This window comes from Mauremys mutica, unplaced genomic scaffold (genome assembly GCF_020497125.1).
Source record: "Mauremys mutica isolate MM-2020 ecotype Southern unplaced genomic scaffold, ASM2049712v1 000179F_np12_subseq_2491984:2541295_obj, whole genome shotgun sequence".
NCBI classification, from domain to species: Eukaryota; Metazoa; Chordata; order Testudines; family Geoemydidae; genus Mauremys; species Mauremys mutica.
In genome coordinates this window covers 9,148-30,941 of record NW_025422873.1, presented here as the reverse complement: position 1 = coordinate 30,941, position 21,794 = coordinate 9,148, and the positions used below count along the sequence as shown (strand labels likewise).

General features: G+C 47.3%; 1 protein-coding gene across 2 annotated transcripts; it reads right to left on the bottom strand.

Moving 5' to 3' along the window:
- Positions 1 to 11,733: 11,733 nt before the first annotated feature.
- On the bottom strand, positions 11,734 to 21,578 carry LOC123357000. 2 transcript variants are annotated; one of them, XM_045000261.1, is made up of 2 exons: positions 21,481 to 21,578; positions 11,734 to 15,210 (listed from the first exon to the last, which is right to left on the bottom strand). In XM_045000261.1, the coding sequence occupies exon 2, from the start codon at positions 13,343 to 13,345 to the stop codon at positions 12,146 to 12,148; it is 1,200 nt and encodes a 399-aa protein (XP_044856196.1). In that variant the 5' UTR covers positions 13,346 to 15,210; positions 21,481 to 21,578; the 3' UTR covers positions 11,734 to 12,145. Both variants share the same exon structure in this region, with proteins under 2 accessions (XP_044856196.1, XP_044856197.1).
- Between the last annotated feature and the right edge of the window lie 216 nt (positions 21,579 to 21,794).

The following is a 21,794-nucleotide window of genomic DNA, read 5'->3' as shown; positions in this document are numbered from 1 at the left end:
CTGTGTGATACTGCTCCTGTGCTCTGTTCCCAAAGTGTTCTGCAGCTTGGGAGGGTCTCTGGTAGTGTGTGTGTGTCACTGGCATATTGGGGTGATGCTGAAACACGACAGAGTAGAGGTGGCATTATGGGGGTGGCATGAACCTTCACTCTTCATTTCCCCTTTCAAGAACAGAGGGAACAGGAATCCTTACCCAGCGAGGTCACATTCTCATAGTTCTGCTGCATGACATCCCAGTAGAGGGCTCTCTGAACGGGGTCCAGCAGAGCCCCCTCTTCCCTGGTGAAGTACACAGCCACCTCCTTGAAGGTCACCAGCTCCTGAAAGAGCAAGAGTCCAACACTCAGTACCTGCTGCCTCACTCACAACCCCCCTATTCACGGAACAGCAGCACCAGGTAAATGGAAGCTCCGGGAGGCACATGTTAACAGAGTCCCACCTCACCTAGCTTAGAGCAGCCAGGCGGCATCAGAGGGTAGAAAGAGAGAACCTTTGTGTCTCCCAGCTGACAGAGGGAGGCAGGATCTTCACATTTATCACATACCTACTAGCCAGAGCTTGATATAGGAGATGGGGCTGTCTCTGGACCCTAGTGGTGTCTCCCTGGTAGGAATCCCAACACTCTCCAAATTAAATATATAGAAGAAAGGGGAAGTCAATAGTAAAGAATAGAAGTTAGAAGGTCAGATTTGTAGAAAACTGGTAAAGAAAGCGATCAGAAATCAATGACCAATCAATGACAATAAGAAGGAAGATTTTAAAAGTATATTAAGTGCAACCTTAATCCTAACAATGGTACTTTACTAATAGAAATGGCAGAATTATCAAAATAATGCAGAAGAGGTAAAAGTCCTCAATAAATATTTCTCTCCTGGATTTGGAGAAAAACAGATGATGTACTCGTATCATAAGATGTTGATGGCGACACTCTTTCCATTCCAACAAAAAGTCATGAGGACAGTAGCTATTAAAGTCAGATATGTTTAAATCAGCGGGTCCAGATAACTTGTATCCAAGACTTTCTAAAAGACCTGAAGTCTGACATCTATATTCATCAAGAGAATGGAGCAGCCAATACTGGATTTCATTCATTAATAAAGAATCAAAGAAGGGTAATATGATTAGTGCCCACTAACAAAGGTTTAGAGAAAATAGAGCCTATCAAACTAACGGGATATCCTTACTGGAGGAGATCAAAAGTTTGGTTGCAGCTAATAGTATTGATGTAATTTACCTAAACTTCTGTAAGGGATATGACTTGATCAGCACAATATTTTTACTAAAAAAACTAGAATGATACAAAATAAACATGGCATACATTAAATAGATTAAAAACTGTGATAGTAAATGGGGAACCAGGGTCGAGTGGATTTCTTTCTAGCAGGTTCCCGCAGGGATTGGTTCTTGGCCCTGTGCTATTTAACATTCTTATCCATGACCTAAAAGAGTGTATAAAATCATCACTTATAAAGTTTGCAGTTGCCACAATGATTGGGGTTGTGAGTAGAATGAAGTGTGAGTAGATTCAGGCTCCATCACTGGGAGTCTGGGAAGTTGTCCCAGCCCTGGCTGAAGGGTTATTTCCTGTTCCACAAAGAAGGGAAGTTCCATTCCCAACTCCTGTGCCTTGAAATTAGGCCCTATCTGACATTACACCCCCATATTCATCATAGTGGTACGGTTATAATATGATTAGGACATAATTATGATGTATTTTGTACAAGATGCATTATGTGTGGTGTCACTGGAAAAGTTATGATTTGCTGAATATGATTATCCTATTTGTGTGCACATATCACGTTCGTATCTGAAGTTATGGATATTGACTCTGTATCTGTCTTTCAAATGTGCTTACTCTGGGTAACACCCACAACGAGCCTTTCAGGTACAACAGTGAAGAAGCCAGACAGTGCTGATGGCTCATCAACAAAGACAATGGACTGTGGAAGAGCTTAGCCTTCCTCTGAATGTTTCAGCCAGCCTATTAGTCATGGATACTAGGTAAGGTAATAAGGTAATAATTGGAGATATACCAATCTCCTAGAACTGGAAGGGACCTTGCAAGGTCATCTAGTCCAGCCCCCTGCCTTCACTAGCAAGACCAATTTTTGCCCCAGATTCCTAAGTGGCCTCTGCAAGGATTGAACTCACAAGCCTGAGTTTAGCAGGCCAATGCTCAAACCACTGAGCTATCCCTCCCCCACTATGATGCAGCAGGGCCTGTGACCAGACCACATGACACTAAACTCCATTTTAGTACCTGTATTTTTCCACAAACTGGACTGGGAACTGAGTTTGGAACAAAGGGGTCACGCCATATGGAAAAGCTACACAAGGTGTGGTGTGACGTTATCTCTTGGTCTCATTCCCCACAGAAGAGAACTCCTGGAAACACCTGAGAAACAAAAACTGAAGTGGGGGAAGTGCTGCTCCCAGGATAAAGGGATTTCTAGCTTGTGTATGGAAACTTGGTGGACTGCTTGTATCATCAGTCAGGGTGAGAAACTGCTAATTCAAATTCTATCCAGCTAGTATATTAGTCGTAGTTTGAGTTTTGGTTATTTGCTAAATAATCTGCTTTGATCTGTTTGTTATCACTTATAATCACTTAATCTGTCTTTCTGCAGCTAATAAACTTGTTTTATGCTTTATCTTAACCAGCGTATTTTGAGTGACGTGTCTGGGGAAAATCTCAGCTTGGTTAGCACAAGCTCGCTGTGCACATCTGTCCCAGATCGAGGGGAAGGGGAACTATATTAATGAGCTGACATTACAGAGATCCCTGTGCACTATAAGAGGGTATAATTCTGAATGTATCCTACAGCAAGTGTGCAAGGTTGGGGAGCTGAGAAATTGGCTGTTGTCGTCTATCTGTGCTTGAGCGGCTTAGGTAAAGCACTCAGGTAGCTTAGTTGGGTGTATGGTGTCACCTGCTGTCCTGTTGGGTGATAACAGGCACTGGAGAGGCTGGCTGAATCTCCAGCAAATCAGTGTGAGAAGGGCCAGCCCAGCTTGAGGGTTAGAGGGCACAGCGGTTCCCAGAAGCCCCCCAGACTGCCCCCTGCGGGTGACAACCCATCACACCCTAAACTACACTAGTGTCAGCAGGTTTGTCACATCCTGTCCCCTCCCTTTCTCCGCCCGAGATATTTCCTGCCTCCCACCACCTCTAGCAATTCCCACCCTCCTATGCATTTACTGCTCCTCTCCCTCCAAGCAGAACCCACCACCAGCTCCCTGAGAATCCCTTACCTGAGACAGCTCCATTGCAACCATTTCCTTCCCCCTGGGAGGACGGGATGATCTGGAGCAAAACATGGATGTTATTCTGTAGCCTGCTGGGGTGAAAAGGGCAAGGTGTAAGAATTCAGACGGGGCTTTTGTACATTCCACAAGCCGATTCCCCCCAGGTTTTCCCCTGCTAATGGACACTCTAGGTTCTGCCACACTGTGAAGCACAGAGTGACCTTATCCCAGTACAGGCCTAGCCCCCTCCCACCAGGGTGTAACCCTCTGACACATGGTGAAACCCTCCCAGTAACAGTCTCTCTGTTACACTTATCAAGTTGGTGGACAATACCAAGCTGGGAGGGGTTGTAAGTGCTTTGGAGGATTGGATTAAAATTCAAAATGATCTGGACAAACTGGAGAAATGAGCTGAAGGAAAGAGGATGAAATTCAATAGAGACAAGTGCAAAGTACTCCACTTTGGAAGGAACAATCAGAGATCAGAGAAGAGCAGAATCCAAGGAGTCACTTTGGGGGATTCTCCCTGTCATTGTCCCCAAGGCAGCTCTCTCAGGTTTACAAAGTTGTTTGATGTTACAGCCATTATACAGTCTCTCCTGGGAGTGCCCCTTTCATTGGCTGGACCTAGTTTTAGTTTTCGGTAGTTAACAATCTTGGTTTATTGTTTATCTAACCAGTGTGTTTGGATTCAAGTGTGTTGGAAACTCCATTTGGGATAACAAGCTGGTGCATGTCATTTTCCACTGATGAAATGACAGACTTCATATGAGCTTGCTTTGTTCAGTAGCGTGCTGGACAGTGCAAGACGCACATTTCTGGGGGAAAGTTGGGCACTTGAGAATTTGCTGGTTTTTTCCTGAGGTGTAATTCATGAGTGGCTGTCTAGCAGCACTCAATACTGTGTAGCAGGGAGAGAGTTACATGCTGGAGACTGTGTGTAAGACAAGACTGTGTGACAAGAGGGGCTGTTCTCACGGGAAAACAGTGGAAAAGGCACCCCAGGTTGGAGAACTGAGGGGACACAGCTATTTAACAGTCCAGATTGTACTCTGGGTAATGTCACAGACACTCATTATGACAGAGCCTCTTTCAACACAGAGAAAGTAAATCCATGTCCCAGACATCGAAGACTCCAGACAGAGGGCAACTGTCCCTGGCACTGCTTCTTGCTGACAGAGAGGTTCAGAGACAGTGAGAGAGTCCTGGGGAAGCTGGGAACAGGAAGCATGGGCTGGTGGGGATCAGTTGAGAAAGGGAACAGGAAGGACAGGGATATCACTGAATGCAGGATCTCAGCAGTACTAGATGACAGGATAGCACATAGTGCAGCCCATTGGAAAACATAATCCCAACTATACATACAGAATGATGGGGTCTACATTAGCTGTTTCCACTCAAGAGATGGATCTTGGAGTCACTGTGGATAGTTCTCTGAAAACATCCACTCAGTTTGCAGCAGCAGTGAAAAAAAGCGAACAATGTTGGAAATAATTAAGAAAGGGATAGATACGACAGACTATATCATATATCATATTTGTAAAAACAGCAAATGAATCCATGATACACCCACATCTTGAATACTGCACGCAGATGTTGTCGCCCCATCTCAAAAAAAGATATACTGGAATTGGAAAAGGTTCAGAAAAGGGCAACAAAAATGATTAGGGGTATGGAACCGTTATGCCAGACCTAACTTCCAGTTTCACTTGAGCAAACAGGAGCTATTTGACACTGTGCGATATGGCTCCTGTGCTCTGTTCCCAAAGTGTTTCTGCAGCAGGGGAGGGAAATGAGAGAATGTTCTTTTTCTTGCCTATGTCCCAAGGATGGACCCCTAAAATGGAGCTGAGCACAGGGACCTACTAACGCTAATTCCGCCACTGAGCTTCCTTCTCTGGATACCCCCAGCCAGCATTCAAGGACGCACGGAGTGTCTGTGTGATAAGTGACCTTGGGCCAGCAGCTCTGACTCCAGCAGCCTGCTTGTTACACCCCAAGCATTATTGTGGTCTGGGTGGAGAAGGCTCAGAGTTTGAGAGGTCAGGGGTAGGAAGCTTCTGCTGATTATGCCGCACGTAACCCTCAGTTTTACTTGAGCAAACAGGAGATATTTGACACTGTGCGATACGGCTCCTGTGCTCTGTTCCTAAAGTGTTCTGCAGCAGGGGAGGGTCTCTGGTAGTGTGTGTGTGTCACTGGCATATTGGGGTGATGCTGAAACAGGACAGAGTAGAGGTGGCATTGTGGGGCTGGCGTGTACCTTAACTCTTCATTTCCCCTTCCCAGATCCGAGGGGACAGGAACCCTTACCCAGCGAGGTCACAGTCTCATAGTTCTCCTGCATGACATCCCAATACAGGGCTCTCTGAGCGGGGTCCAGCAGAGCCCACTCTTCCCTGGTGAAATGCACAGCCACCTCCTCGAAGGTCACCGGCCCCTGAAAGAGCAAGAGTCCAACACTCAGGACCTCTTTCCTCACTCACAGCCCCACTATTTGTGGCAGAGAGGAGCCAATCAAATGGAAGCTCTGGGTGGATCCCACTCAACAGAGTCCCACCCCCACTCCGCTCAGAGTATCCAGCAAATACCAGGGTGAGGGGACGAAGAGAGAGCCCCTTGTCTCTCCCAGCAGATCCATCACACACCTGCTAGCCACCGACTGATTCAGGAGATGGAGCCCCTAGCAGGGTCCAGGGAGAGCTCCCTGGTAGGAAGCCCAACACCCTCCCCATTGTGAGGAGCGGGATATGAAGGGAGAGGCAGCTCCAATAAGCCTGACTCATGGGTGCCCCCTTCATATCTCACAGCGGCCGCTGGTTAGTGAGGTCAGGCTCCAGCACTGGGAGTCTGGTCAGTTTGACTAGCTCCATGTAGGTGGGCTATTTTCTTTCTTCACAAATTAGGGTATTTCCACCTCCGAACCTCCTGGGTCTGTTCCTAGAATCTGGGCCACTTTTTAAATAACTCCCAGCAGGTTTGCCACACCCTGGCCTCCTCCTTTCCCCACGCTGTGAATTTCCTGCCCCGCTCCAACCTCTAGACCAGACTGTGCAAACCTTCCCATCTCCGGTGTATTTGCTGTCCCTCTCCTCCAGCAGGAACCCACCAGCAACCCCCCGATAATCTCTACCTGAGTTGGCTCCACTGCAGCCATTTCTCTTCTCTGTCCCACGCCAGGCTGGGATGAGCTGGAGCAAAACATGGACGCCATTCTGCAGCCTGTCTCGGGGAGAAGGGTGTATCAGAACCGGTTTTAGTTAATTTCACATCAGAATTCCCCCAGGCCCTTTCCCTGAAGACAGACACCCTAGATTCTGCCATGCAGGGAAATGCTCAGTCTGTTTATTACAGTGTAGATCTGGCCCCTCCTGCCATGCTAAGCCCAGACACATTTTTAACCTCCCTTCTCCCTCCCCTCACCCTCTAACAAAGTCTCTGAACACAAGGCTAGAAAAGAGCAGAACCAAAGGAGTCACTGTGGGGGATTCCCTCGGACACTGACCCCACGGCAGCCACACCCCAGCAGGGGGAATATGGAGTCAGGAACTGGCTTTTCCTCTGTCTGATCCTTGTTTTGTTCACTGGAAAGTCACAGGGGCAGAGGGAGCCCTGGGGGATGTCTCTTGAACTGGAGTATGGAAGGCCTGGAGGGACAAAATAGATAAGAAATGTCCATGGCCTGTCACTAGCAAATAATGGCCACCATGGATCCACCCCAGAGGTGGCTGCATCTTAGCACTGCAGGAAGCAACCCCTCACCAAGGCCATTTGCCATGGGGCTTGGGATACTTCTCAGCTGACACTGCACTCAGAGTGACCTCCTCATCCCGTGCCAGCTGGAGAAAAGGGTCCAGCCAACTCTTCTGTAACTGGTTGGGAACCACCGATCTCCAAACAGGGGGAGGCCTCTGGCTTTGATGGGTATTAAATATGTGGCTGATCTCTTTCTTTTGTAGCCTGATTTGGGGAGGGTTAGTAGGGACAGTGGAATTTATCCACTTAATTTAGTTGTATTTAATAAGTAATTTTCTAATTAATTAGTAATGTTAATAATACTTGATAGATATTAATAATATGGGTATGGCTCGCCAATATGTGTGATCAGAAGATAAAGTTCGTCTTGAATCAGGCTTCACAGAATTTAATACAAGGAGATTGGGGTATATTACAGGAAATTTAGACAGAGACAGAGTTTAGTCAAACAAGACCTTTTATTTAAAATCAATAAAACAAGAAGTAAATGTAAAATGTTAAAAAGCAGTATGAGATTACAAAGTTATAAAATATCACAGTTCTTTAAGAGATATGATATGATATTACACAGTTCTAAATGCACTTTGCAGCAAATAGTACTAGAGTAAATTTCACACCTCTGCTAGAGGAAGTATAGTTATAAAGAAACTGGTTATGAGTTAAACCCTTCTTAGCATAGATGCTTTAGAGGTGAAGTAGAAATTAAGAATTATTTCATACTTACAGCTGTGAAAGGACAGAACACTACGACTTATCAGTAGTTGACAGCTTTCGTAGGTGTAGGCAGGGTGAGGCGATGGAGAATAGAAGGATGGGTGTATCGCCTGCCTAATGGTGGATTGTCACACCTTTTATAGGGAGAAATCCTTCCTCCTATGCCCAAATTTGTCTTTCCCCCATGGAAAGGTGAGGGTACCTGTTTTCATTGGCTGACCTTTTGTGTGCGTACTAATGACAGCTATATAGTAGCTTGCGGGTGTATGTGTTACATTTGTGGTCAAAAATACCCTCCTTTGTACCCTAACTAGGTGAAAGGTTAGTAAACATTCAAAAAGTCCCTAGACATTGTGCGTAGGTTTGTCTCCTATTATTACTTTTCTGAGTAAGGGTCTTAAAGGTTGCTGTCAGCGTCACAAAGGAAATAGGCCAGGATGTCTGGCTTAGAAGTTTCTAGATATCTTGCGTTACAGCTATTGCAAATTCCTATTAATCTATGCAGCTTACACACTTTATCAAAAAGACATTTTATACAGACCAACAGATTAATCCTCAGGGCTACACTTTGGCAAACATTTTAACAGAGGTAAAGGAGGGACCAAATGATTCACAAAGGAGTCGGGAAAGATGATCTCTGGGCAATTTCACCCCCTGCGACCTCCAGGATGGAGAAGAACTCAGGGCAACAGGTTCCCTCGAAGGAAGAAGTTGCTGGGATTTAGAAACACGGGGAACAGCCCCAAACCCGAGGGGATTTTTAACTGACATTTGATAATGAGATAGAAAGAGGCAAAACCTGAGCTTTGAGAGCAACGTTCAGAAACGAAAGAGAAAGGGTGGAAATCTGAGAGATTTTGGATCCATTTTGCAAATTATAGAGAGACAAGTGGAAAATCAGAGGGATTTTATATCAGTTGTTGATAGGAGGCAAAATCTGAGTGTTTCACATCAATATTTGATAAATGAATAAAGAGGAAATGGGCAACATTTGCAAACATTTTATATCCATGTTCAAGAATCTGAGAAAAGGTGTAAATCTGAGATTTTCTTAGAATTTTATAATTAGAGAGACGGGGAAATCTCAGGGCATATTCAATTAGAAATAGACAACTAGAGAGCAGTGGGGCAAATGTTTAGGGTATTTTATATGAATCTTTGAGATTTGCAAAGCAAATATGTCACAAACTGCGTATTTGATAACATGAGAGAAAAACATCAAGATCTGAGGGGATTTTATATTGCTGTTAACGAACTAGTGGAAAAGGGGGACTGTTGGACTGGATTTTATACGACTGTCCAATACATAAACACAAAGTGATGGTCCCCCACCCCCACCATTGCCATGGGCAGCAGGGAGCCCTTTGAGGAGCTGATTAAAAGGGAGGGGGAGGGGGAGCTGAAAGGTCCCTGGATAAAGGAAGGGAGCAGCAGTGGGGGACGGACAGGTGACTGGCAACTGATGGTTGGGGGCAACTGCGTTGGTAGTTAGGGGGCAACAACTGGGATTGGGAAAGGGGGGTCTGGGCAGTCCCCATGGGGGACACGTGCATCTCCCTTCCCTGGCAGAGACCCGGCATCTCCTAGAAGATCAGGGTTGGAAGGGACCTCAGGAGGTGTCTAGCCCAACCCCCTGCTCAAAGCAGGACCAATCCCCAACTAAATCCCCAAATGGCCCCCGCAAGGAGTCAGCTCCCAGCCCTGGGTTTAGCAGGCCAGTGCTCTAACCACTGAGCCATCCCACCCCCACTCCAGGGGCAGCCATGTGCTGGGGAATGACGCAGGGCAACAATTTCCCACCTACACAAGGACAAATCGCTGCAGATAACACGGGTGGAAAATGCCCCTCACGAGAGAAGATTTTAAACTGACCTTTGAGACTCATGGGGAGAACGGGGGAAATCGGGGGAGACGGGAGAGCTGATCATTGGAGGGGAAAGGGGGGAAATCGCCCCAGATTTTATAGCCCCGTGTGAGACACTGAGCGAGAAAAGGGGCAGAACTAGAGAGAATTTGTATCGGGGGCGAGAGGCAAGTGGCACAAACAGGGACAGGATCCAATTAACCCCCCTCCCTCCTTCGCCCGCCCGCCACTTCTCCCCCCACTTGGGAATTTCCTGGCTGCCCAGAGACAGTTCAACCCCCCCCCCCGCATCCCACTGACCTTCCCCCCCCCAACTCCAGCTTCTCCCCTCCCTGCCTGACACCCCCCATCTCCCCCCACACCACAGGGGATCCCCCCCCGCCAGGCCCCAGTCTCTGTCCCCCAAATCCCAGCAGTGCCGGGGGCAGCTCCTGCTGCAGCTCCACTGGGGCTGAGGCAGCTCTGAGGCTTCTCCCGGGTTCCCCGGGGCAGAGTCACTTTCCTGCCCAGCCCCAGTGCCCCCCCCCCGGGGTCTCTCACTCCCCGGGGGCTCCGTGGGAGGCTGGACACCAGGGATGCAGGACGGCAGGAATGGGGGTGACAGGCCTCCTGTTCCTCAGTCTCACGGCGGGACCCAGGGGGTTCGTCGCTCTCCGGCTCGGGAGCACTGGGAAGACCCGACCGTGGAGGGGCCGTCGCTGGGGGGGACGGCCCCGCCCAGGCGCTGAACACGTCCTTATATCACTTCTGTGGCGGGAAAAGGGCTGAGGAGATGGAACGCTGAGGGCTGGTTTTGGCGGGAAAAACCGGTTTGGACTGGTTTGAGCCTGTCCCCTGATGGTAAACAAGTCCCCTCTCAGAGATGGAGTCCAGGGGTCAATAGTTCATATGCTCCAGATTGGATCTTATTTTAAAGCCAGTGATTTACTTCGTAGACATCTTATTAACCAACTAATGGAACCTATTCAACAGTTCATACTTCTCACACCTAACAATGAGATAAAAAAAAGAACACAGACAAGCCTTGTCAGTAACAGCTAATGTCCCAACTGGGATGTACGTGAGCTTGTTGCAGAGCTGCTGCTCAGGGATGGGAACCTCCTGGCACCCCAGCCTCCAAAATCACTCAGGCTGCACTTTCTGCACGACTAGGTGCTGGCTGAGGGGGGCGTGGGAATTGGTGGCCTCTGCTGCAGGTGATGGGAATCGCAGGTATTTAAAGCCATGGCCTAGAGGAGGGAAGTGCCTAACTCCAGAGTCTGCAGCTGCCTAGGGCCAGGGCTGAGGATTTAGAGCCCCTAGTGCTGCCGTTGCAAGGTTCAAGCACGCTCAGCCCTGGCATTGCCACCCCTCCTGCGGCTAGTAGCTGCAGCTGGCTAAGGCTGGCCTCTGGGAACTGGCCCCATGGCTGTAGCCAGAGAAGCTGCAGGTGGCTCTGTGACTACTGGGGCCATTAAGCTAGAGCAGCTAAAGACACTGGAGTTCACCTCAAGGAACAGAGGGCACCAGTAGGACAGGAATGTCAAGGGGAGCAGGGAAGGAGGGAGCAGGTCAGGCTGGCAGAGGGAGCTTCCAGCTGGGTGGGAGCATTTCCAAAGTGGAAAGGAAACAAGTATGGGGAGAGGTGGTGGTGACCAGGTAGCAAACTAGCATGTAGATGGGAGCAGAGGGAGAGAGGCTGGTGGCTTTGGATTCCCAAGGGCTCAGTCCTGACTTTGGGGAGATGGTGTTTGCAGCTGGCTCGCTCACATGGTAGGATGGGGGCTGAGGGGGGGAATCTGTCAGACCTGATCAGGTGTCTGCTGGCTTTAGAACTCTGAGCTGAGACTAGGACCATCTGCCGTGACTGGTGACATGGGGGGTACTGGAGACATGGCTAGAGAAGGTCTGAATGAGGAAGGAGATAAATCTGTGGGGAGTTTCCTTGATCACTATGAAAGTTCTGCTCACTGTTGTTGTGGAAAAAAATTGACCACACCTTTGAATTTAGAATCAGGCAGCCTGAGGCACTTTATTGGAGTACAAGCATGCATGCAGGGAGAGAGGTAGCGTATTCCCCTATAAGGGTTAAGCTCCCCTCTGCCTGTTTCAATTCTTATCACGCTTATAAAGGTTAAAACTGCAAATTAGCATTTTCTTAAAATTCCCTTATTTGGGAGTAACACTTATAACATAAGCAAGCTACTGCAATCTTCTTCCATATATGGTTTTTCCTTTCATTGTTTCTGGGCAGTTTTCGTTGGTGGTCTGCCAGTCTTAAGACCCTTACTCTGCGGTTACTTATGCCAGCTAAAATTCATACAGAAAGCAAAAACAAGCTGAATACTCCTATCTTATTTCCTTCTTTCGGTTCCTTATTTTCCCTGAATGCCCTTTATACAGATAAACATTTAAGAGCAAAAATGCAAACCTTGGCTTTATATATAACATTTGTCTAGACTATAGGCCTTTGGGCCTAATACAATAAATGCTGCAAGCAAATAATAACCTAGGCTGGACAGGGGGGGCAAATTTTCCCTATCATTCCCTCCTTTTTGATGCCTATATTCATAGGCATCAACCCATTTAAACCTGAATATGCATTAGGTCCTGAATGTCTAGGTTAATAACTTCAATTTCCTGAAGGTTCTCTAAAAAATTACTTTCAGCAATGGGGGGTATATTCAGGTTAAGAAGGGAGTTAGGGGGGCAAAGGTCTATTTCTCTCAATGGAACGAGGGTCACCCGGGGAGAGGGCTTATAAAAAATGGGTATTAAACGGGGACAACAAAAACAACAAAAACAAAGACAAAAACACAACAACAATCCGCCTAAGAGACCCCATAAAATGTACCTATGGGTCCGGGAGTATAAAATTTGAGTAATAAAACAGAGGATATCTGTGTCTGTACAGAGAGTTGTAACTCTATGAGTTGTTTGAAAGGCATGCAGTTCAGTGTTGTACATGTTTTCAAGGATGTGAATCCGCCCTTGTAGTTGAGAAATTTGTTGAATTTGTGGTAAAAGAGACATTAAAGAGGAAAATCGATCATATACTAGGGCAGTCCAATTAACTGGAATAATAAAAGACAAAGAAAGTTGATATTTTTTTTCCGCCGGCCAATAAATTGCATGCGTGCCAGAGTCAGTAATTAAATTAAAAATTGAATCCCTTAAGTGAAATGAGTTAACTATTATGCAACTATTATTGGCTTGGATAATGGGCTGGGGAGTGAGATTCGTTAAGTTTCCGCTACCTGCCCAACATATGTGCTCATGTATAGTAATAATCTCTCCAGGGCTAAGCTTACGAATACACTGCAATTGGGGCGGTTCTAAAGGCCATAAAGTCCACAAATTACCCAATCCTATCCAAAGATCAGGTCTTATTTCCGTGGCACCGAGCAAAAACCGATTGGGGCCGTGGGGTGGCTTAACTTCCCACACATCTCGGTGGATTACCCAGTCCCACAAGCAACCTCCCCAAGGTCCAGGGAGAATGCGGTACGTGGGGGCCCAAACACCTTTCACAGGACCATAAGCCTGGAAGGAGCAATATGAGCTTAAGCAATTCCATCCTGAGAATCTCCATGTATGTTTCCATGGCCATAAGTCAGGTGGCACGCCCGAAGTATCTGTAAGGGCAGTGGGCCAAGTTTGGTGCTTGAGGTCTTCTTGAATAGAATTTAATTGGGTATTAAGGAATTCTTGTACCTCTGCACATGCGTGGTCCCACTGCGATGCCTTCCCAGCTTCAGAAACGCTCCGGATCATTTGGCTTAACATGTCGTGGGTGATGACACTAAGGGTGGAGATTAAATGTAGTTCTCCAACCCCGGCCTTGACCCCAGTGATCTGTGCCCCGGTAATAAAACCCGCTGCTTGTTCCAATTGTCCCAATCTATTGTCATGTTGATAGGTCTTATAGACACTCCAAGCGGAGGCAACACTATTTGCCCCCTTCCACAATGCGTTAGGAAGATCCCTCCTTTTCCTAGACTTATGGATCCAAACACGTTGTAATACTAGTGGGATGGCCGCCCCCCGGGTACAATTAGGATAAATGGTGGCAATTTGAAAATGAGTCAAAGGCAATATAAACCTAATAGTCCCTAATGTGGCATTAAGTATAGTCCATAGTCGGGATCAGTAGTTTCCAAAGGTTCATACCACAACTGTTGGGGGTGGACTTGTACATCCTGCTTAGATATGGTCTCGTTAACAGTATGTGTAGGGGTAAATTGAACAAGAGTACATGTAATATTTTCAGTGAGAGGGAAAGTTTCTTTGCACAAAAATTTGGTTTGCGTGGAACATCGTCTATGGGTGGTTACAGCATCTACTGTCACTTGGGTGATTAGGAAACAAAAGGTACCCTGGGTATTAAGGGTTTGACACAGGCCAGGGAATAACATTGCATCTGTATCCTTTCCCCACTGTTGCATAAAGGAAACGGTTTTTGTGGGTGTGGTATCATAATAAACAGAAACGTTAATAGAATGAACACGTACAGTTCCCAAAGGTTCCCACTCTATTACCCGCTGGTAAAGGTGGCCTTGAGCAAAAAAAATTAATTTGGTTGAACAATAAGAAAATAAATTGCTAATAAAAGAGGGCCTAGGCCATGTAAAATCGTCAAAGGTCATGTTCTGTTCTTGGTGGGGGCGGGGATGGAGGGTAGGAACAATTTGTTTTGTTGGGGCTGTTGAAAAGGAAGGATTAGGTTCCGATAACAAGTAGGGAATAGTTTGACATGGGTATGGTACTTGGCCCTTAGTACAATGTGCAGCTTGTGGGATAAATCCTGCCAGCCATTCGGTACCACATTCCCAAGAATATATTCCACATGTTCCCCCCTGCCAGTGGACTATATTGCGTCTTTTATACCAGGGCCAATTCTCTATATCTTTTATGGTCAAAGGTGTAAGTCCCTTCCTCACCTCAGGCGACCGCGCTATCCTTTTCTTTACTGGGGCTGGACATGACTTCGTGGGTGGGGTTGGTTTCGTTTTGTACAAGATCGGTTTGGTCTTTCGTAAGGGGGGACTTAAAGATGTTATAGGGATCGGGGTAACGGGTGCATTAACTTTCCCTGACATCCAAAAAAACATAAGGGTATCATGAAGATTCAAAAGCAATAAAAAAAACATAGTTACACAAATAAACCAAAGGGACGGCATAAGCCACTTTCGCACCATTGCTGATTCTTTGATTTTTGCTCTTGGATCAGCCATTGCAATGAGTCTCTTAACAGATTGGAAATAAGTCTTTTCCTAATTCTCCGTTAAAGTCTTTTCCTGAGATTATATCTTGGCTCCTCGTCCTGGGGCTTAGGTGTTAAAGAATTTCCTACTGGATTATAGTCCTTTTTAGTGACTTGATTTTGAACCTTAGGAACGAAGGGTGCCGTAGTGGGATCCAAAGGTGGGGCAACCTTTTTGCAGTGAGAGGCGTGGACCCAACGTGGGAATCCTTGGCACTTGACCGCCGTGTGAGTAACCAACAGCACCTGGAGAGGGCCCTTCCACCGAGGTTCCAGGGAGGATTTCCGTTGGTGCACTTTAAGGTAGACCCGATCACCGGGCTGCAATGGGTGGCAAGCAGTATCTGCAGGTTCGGGTAGGGCGTCTTTAACCTGTGAATGGATAAATCTAACATGACGGATTAGTGCCCTACAATAATCCAAAACAGCATCATCATCTAGCTGTAAATCACTTTGCTTAGGGAGTAAGGGTGGGGAGACTGGCATTCTCATTGGTCGAGCCATGAGAATTTCATGTGGAGACAACCCATGCTTTCGCATCGGGGTGTTCCTCATTTGCATCAGAGCTAAGGGCAGGGCATCAGGCCACTTAAGGCCAGTCTCAGAACATAGCTTGGCGAGCTTGTTCTTAAGCTCCCCATTCTTACGCTCCACCGCCCCTGCACTTTGAGGGTGGTGAGCACAGTGCAAATGTTGCACGATGTTGAGGGTCTTACAAAGATGCTGCATGATCTGGCCAGTAAAATGAGTACCTCTATCACTATTTATAGAGACAGGTAGTCCAAACCTAGGAATAAAATCCCTCAATAGCTTCTTTGCCACTGTGATGGAATCAGCCTTAACACAAGGGTAGGCCTCAACCCACCCAGAATACATACACACACACACTAGCACATATTCATAAGAACAACACTTTGGCATACTTATGAAATCAATTTGAATATTCACAAATGGCCCCCACGGTACAGGGTGAGCTGCCAGATTAGTGCGGATTGGTTTACCGCTGTTATGTGCTAAACAGATGGAACAAGAATTGCAATAGTGCTGAGCCACACTGGAAAACTTTGGGGCATACCAGTGTCTCGCTACCGATGCAATCATCCCTCCCTTACCCACATGGGCTAAGCCATGGGCCAAGCGAGCCAGGTAGGGAAGAAAAGCCTGGGGCGCAACCAAGCGACCATTTAGATCACGCCACAAAGCATCTTCTGGGTGTTTCGAGCACCCAGACAACTTCCAGGCAACCTTCTCCTTCTCAGGTGCAGATTCCTGCATTCGTGCAAGGTCCTGAGAGGACGTAGCTGGAGAAAGAGGCTGAAGTACCCAAAGGGGGAATATTTCGGTGGGAGCCGGAGACCCGGAAAGGGCCGCTTGCCTGGCGGCAGCATCCGCCAGGGCATTTCCTCGCGTAACATCATCGCAGGATTTTCGGTGGGCCAAACATTTTACTATAGCAATAGAAGAAGGGAGCTGGAGGGCAAATAAAAGGGCTGAAACATAGGAGCCATTGCAAATAGGTGAACCACTAGAAGTAAGAAAACCCCTATATTTCCAGAGCTGCCCATAATCATGCACAACTCCAAAGGCATATCTGGAGTCGGTATAAATGGTTACCGAACGTCCGGTAGCCAGGTGGCAAGCTCTGGTAAGGGCAAACAATTCGGCTATTTGAGCAGATTTAACAGTCGGAAGGAAAAAAGCCTCTATAATACTATACAAATCACAAACAGCATAGCCCGCCATAAGCTGGCCAGCTGAATTCCTAAGACAAGATCCATCTACAAAAAATATCAAATCAGGGTTTTGAAGGGGGACATCCTGCAGATCAGCTCTAGGGGTTATAAGCTCAGCAGTAACAGATACACAATCATGAGGCTCACCATCAATTGCTGTAGGTAACAAAGAGGCTGGGTTAAGAACTGGACACCTAACTAAGGTTACATTTGCTGCATTCAAAAGCAGCAATTCATATTTAGTGAGCCGAGAATTAGAAAGGTGCTGAGTGTGGCCCTTAGTAAGGAGGGCCGTAACCGCATGTGGAACAGCAACAGTTAAAGGATTACCTAACACCAATGTAGCTGAAGCCTCCACAAGAGTGGCCGCTGCAGCCACAGATCGAAGACATGGAGGCAAACCCACCGCTACAGAATCCAAAAAGGAACTAAAATAAGCCACTGGTCTATTTTTATCGCCATGCAACTGAGTAAGCACTCCTTGGGCTGAACCGTCTTTTTCATGACAGTACAGAGTAAAAGGTTTTTTATAATCAGGGAGGCCTAATGCGGGGGCTTGAGCTAAGGCACATTTAACTTGTTGAAAAGCATTTTCAGCTTCCTCTGTCCAAAAAATAGGATCAGATACCCTATTCAAGGTTAAATCATATAAAGGGCGAACAAGAGAAGCATATCCAGGAATCCATTGTCGGCAGTAACCTGCCATGCCAAGGAATCCCCGCATCTGCTTCCTTGTGATCGGTTTAGGTATCTGAAGGATAGCCTGCACACGGGAAGGAGATAAACCTCGCTGCCCTGCCGAAATATCATGTCCAAGATAGCGGACCAAAGGCAAGCAAAGTTGCAGTTTTGCTTTAGAGGCTTTGTGGCCCTTTTGAGCTAATGCCTGAAGTAAAATAAGTGTGTCCGCCTTAGAGGCTTCTAAAGTATCAGAAGCAAGTAACAAATCATCTACATACTGGATCAAAACAGAACCCATGAGAAATTTAATATCATCCAAATCCCTTTTTAAGATTTGAGAAAAGATAGTAGGAGATTCAGTATAACCCTGTGGTAACCTAGTCCAGGTATACTGAAAACCCTGATAAGTAAAGGCAAACAAATATTGACTATCCTTATGGATAGGAATAGAGAAAAAAGCAGAACACAGATCAATCACAGAAAAATAACACGCTGAAAAAGGAATACATGAAAGAATAGTAGCAGGGTTTGGGACCACAGGAAAACTGGGAACAATAACAGCATTAATAGCTCGAAGATCCTGAACGAATCGCCAAGTTTGTTTCCCAGGCTTACGTACAGGAAAAATGGGAGAATTACATTCACTAACTGTTGGCACGATAACGCCCTGCTCCAACAGGGCAGTAATCACTGGACGAATGCCATCCTCAGCCTGTTTAGACAGAGGATATTGTCGAATTCTGGGAAGTGGCTTTGCTGGGTTCACACAAATCTTCACCGGCTGGGCAGAGCCAATACGTCCAACCTGGTTTACATGGTCCGCCCACAGTGAAGGAGAAACCTTAGCTAGCAATTCCTGTTGCAGTAAGGAAGTGCCAGGCTCGGCATCCCCCGGTGGAGGCTGCCCCCCCTGCAACAGAGCTAAAACTTCATTTTGTGCAGGATCGGGCACCTCCAAAAACACCCCGTCAGGGGTACAAAATATAGTACAGTTCAATTTACACAGCAAATCCTTTCCCAATAAATTTACAGGGGAACATGGGCTAAGAAGAAACGCATGATAATCAGATAAGGGACCAATAAAAACAGACAAAGGGGATGTAACAGGGTGGGGAATAGGGGAGTTTCCCACACCCACCGCAGTAACAATATCCGTGGATAGGGGTACGGATGGAAATTCTTGTGCCCTCAGAGTAGAACGTGAGGCTCCAGTATCTATTAAGCAGGGGGTGGGGATACCATTAATAATACAAGAGACAGTTGGACCAGTTTGATCCACCGGAAGAAGTGAAGCAACGATGTCACTAATCTCATGGCTCTCCTAACAATTAAATTGTAAAGGGGGTGGGTCAGGGAAAGGCTGAGATGTCTGAAAAGAGTTTTGCTCCTGTGCTGGGCTTGAACGAGGCCCCGTAGGTCGCTTAGAGCAGTTTCTTATTAAATGCCCATTCCTTTTACAATAAGCACAGTATATTCGGGGACATTGTGCCCTCCAATGCCCCTCTTGCCCACATTCAAAACAAGCACGTGAGGTGCTAGTACTGGGGTTTGGGTGAAAAGCCACCATAGGAATGTCTCTATTTTGTTTCTGTTTAGAGAATTTATCCTGGGGTCCTTGTAAATTCTGAATCTGTAAAGCCATGAGTTTGGTTTCAGTGTCCTCTTTTTTCTTTTCCAATAGTCGAAAAAAATGTTGGGCGGCAGCCAAAATACCTTCCATGTCTTTTCCTTCCCAATCAACGATTGCTAATTTCAACGGCTCACTAATTTTCAGGAGGAGCCCCTGAACGAAGGCTGCCACTACAGCTTGTCGAGCCGTTTCTTCCGCCCTGTTAATACCTGAATACCTTTCAAATGCCTGTTTAAGGCGTTCCATATAATCAGCAGGATTTTCTCCCTTCAATTGTTTACATGCATTTATTTTAGTCCAGTCAGTCCGTTTGGGACACACCGAAAGGACTTCTCTGATTAAATTTTCCCTGTGTCGAACCAAGTCCTGATGTGTAAGATTTGCTCCGTCCTCTGATCCTGGCCAGTGTGCTTTATCGTAGAGACGATTAAGTGTCTCCCTGGGTAACATGGCTCGCAGAAGCTGATCCATGTCAGCCCAGGATGGGTCATAACACTGTACAACCATTTTCAATTGTTCCTGAAATTTCTCGGGATCTTCCCTAATTTTAGGAAATTTGTCAATCAAATTATATAAATCAACTGGTGACCAAGGAGCATGTACAGTTACCAACCGTCCATCTCCTCCGGGTAATTGCCTCAAAGGCAACAGCAAACTCCCTGTCTGAGGGTTAAACAACTCCCCATATTGATTACCCGTTTTATCCTGACCCTTCTTTACAAGCGTTTTATATCGGGTACGGAAAGCTGGGGGTGAGGTAGGTGATTGCACAAAGGTTTTTAATAATTCAAAGGCATCTGATAGACGCCGTACTGGATCTTCGGTAGAATCACAGTCAGTTGCAGCTCTGGCAATCGCTTCTTCGACGTGCTGAGATAACTCTGCAAGTCGTTGCTGAGCCTCAGGGGAAACCTGAGTGGATCCTGAGTTCCCCGAGGAATTCAACTTCCCCGATTCGGAATCCGAGGAACCTGACCCTCTCGAAGTCGAAGGGAACTGGGTAGTAGTAGATATATAAGAAGGGGGTTCAGAGCGGACAGAGGCCTCCTGTGAGGGATTTACCGAGTCGTCCCCTTTCTCATCCGAGGCTGGGGCTTGGTCTCGGAGTTGGGTGGGCCACTGTCTGCACTCCAGGAACAAATCAATCACATCAGGGGACGGGGCTGATGGGGTTAAACAAGAAGCCGTCGCCTTTGTAATAGGGCGAACAGGAAAAAGGGATGATTTCGGGCCAGCAGTGGGCTGGTCCGTAGGGCCACACGTAAGGATCAATTTATCCTGTGTCTCCTTAAGCTTTTGCTTAAGTTTCTCCTGAGAATCCTTTAGTCCCCTAACCTGAGACTCCTGACGCCTCTTTCCCATTTCATCATACCACAAAAAATATGCATCAAACTGTCCCTGAGGTACGGCATTGGCAAGAAGGGCTCCCCGCAGGTGCACAATCCTGTCAAGGTCAAAACTTCCCTCCAGGGGAAACTGCAGTTTCAAATCATCCCTAGTATACCAATTCCATCTCTCTAAATATTTACACGTCAACGAACCATAATGTACATACATATAAGCAGCAGGCGTGCCTTTAGGTGGGACCGGAATGGCTTTTGACCCTCCGGACCCCATTCTCACTCCAGCTCTTGCTTCTACTCAAGCCAATCACACAAGGAATGCTTATTAGGACTGCCCCGGTTCTATCACCAGTGGCCCACCGACCTGCCCATGGCAGGAACACAAGGGAGCAGGTTCCGAGGCTCGGGATACCGCCTCTGCCAAACCTACAGGGCGAGCGGGTAATGGGGGGCGGGCTAACAGAAAAGCCCGTGGTCTCCGCACGTCTCTCTTCAGCCCTGAGCACCAGCCTTCAAGCCAACGGTGCTGCAGCAGCTTCCGAGCCGACGGTGCAGTTTCCCTGGGGCTTCCCTCCTCTCCGAGAAGGGAAGGGAGCTTATAGCTCCGGGGGGGGAAACAAAGGGACCCTGCGGCCTTCGGTGAAGGCAGTGCTCAAAGAGCGGTCACAGGATCATGGGGACGTGGAGGGGTAAAGGGCAACAGGATGGGGAACACACAAGCACCCTGACTGGTTAGCCACTTACCAGGGCCTGCCAGTCAGGGAAGCTTTTCAATTTTTCGTCAAGCGGGTTGTGGAGCTTGCTTTCAGAACACCCCCGGTCACGAGCAATTTCTTGCTTCGCAGGGGGTCTGGGGCGTCTTTCCACGACCAACACACTCCGGCCGCTCGGCCTTATACACACACAGGCCGCACGGCCTCACACATACAGGCACGTTCCTGGCACAGTCGCCAGGGCGAATACTGCTCTGGTCCCTCCCAACCTGGTGGCTCCGGGACCCCCGAACCCCAAAAAAGGCTATCAGTTCCCTCGGACGAAAAGGAGCGCGGGTCCGAGGCTTGAGCTTGCCGGCACTTCCAACCAACCAACCAACCAACCAACTCCGGACTCGTTACCACGCCGGGATTTACACGGGTCAAATCAACCTCAAGAAAAGGCGTCAGGCCTGCCTGATGTTAAAAGTTCAGATCCAGCTTGTGACTTACCCCAAGCCGGAGCCTACGGATCAGTCCTCCTTCAGACCCCTCTAGAGATTTCAAAAGGTCTCTTACCTGTTAGATGGGCCCGGGGTCTGGAAGGGAACCGCCCGCGGTCCTCCGATCCAGGGACGTCATCTGTGGATCCCGGACGAGCCCCCAAATTGTTGTGGAAAAAAATTGACCACACCTTTGAATTTAGAATCAGGCAGCCTGAGGCACTTTATTGGAGTACAAGCATGCATGCAGGGAGAGAGGTAGCGTATTCCCCTATAAGGGTTAAGCTCCCCTCTGCCTGTTTCAATTCTTATCACGCTTATAAAGGTTAAAACCGCAAATTAGCATTTTCTTAAAATTCCCTTATTTGGGAGTAACACTTATAACATAAG

Excerpts from the sequence above, each read along its gene's own strand:
- LOC123357000 (XM_045000261.1), bottom strand. The coding sequence starts at position 13,345 with ATGTTAAGCCAAATGATCCGGAGCGTTTCTGAAGCTGGGAAGGCATCG.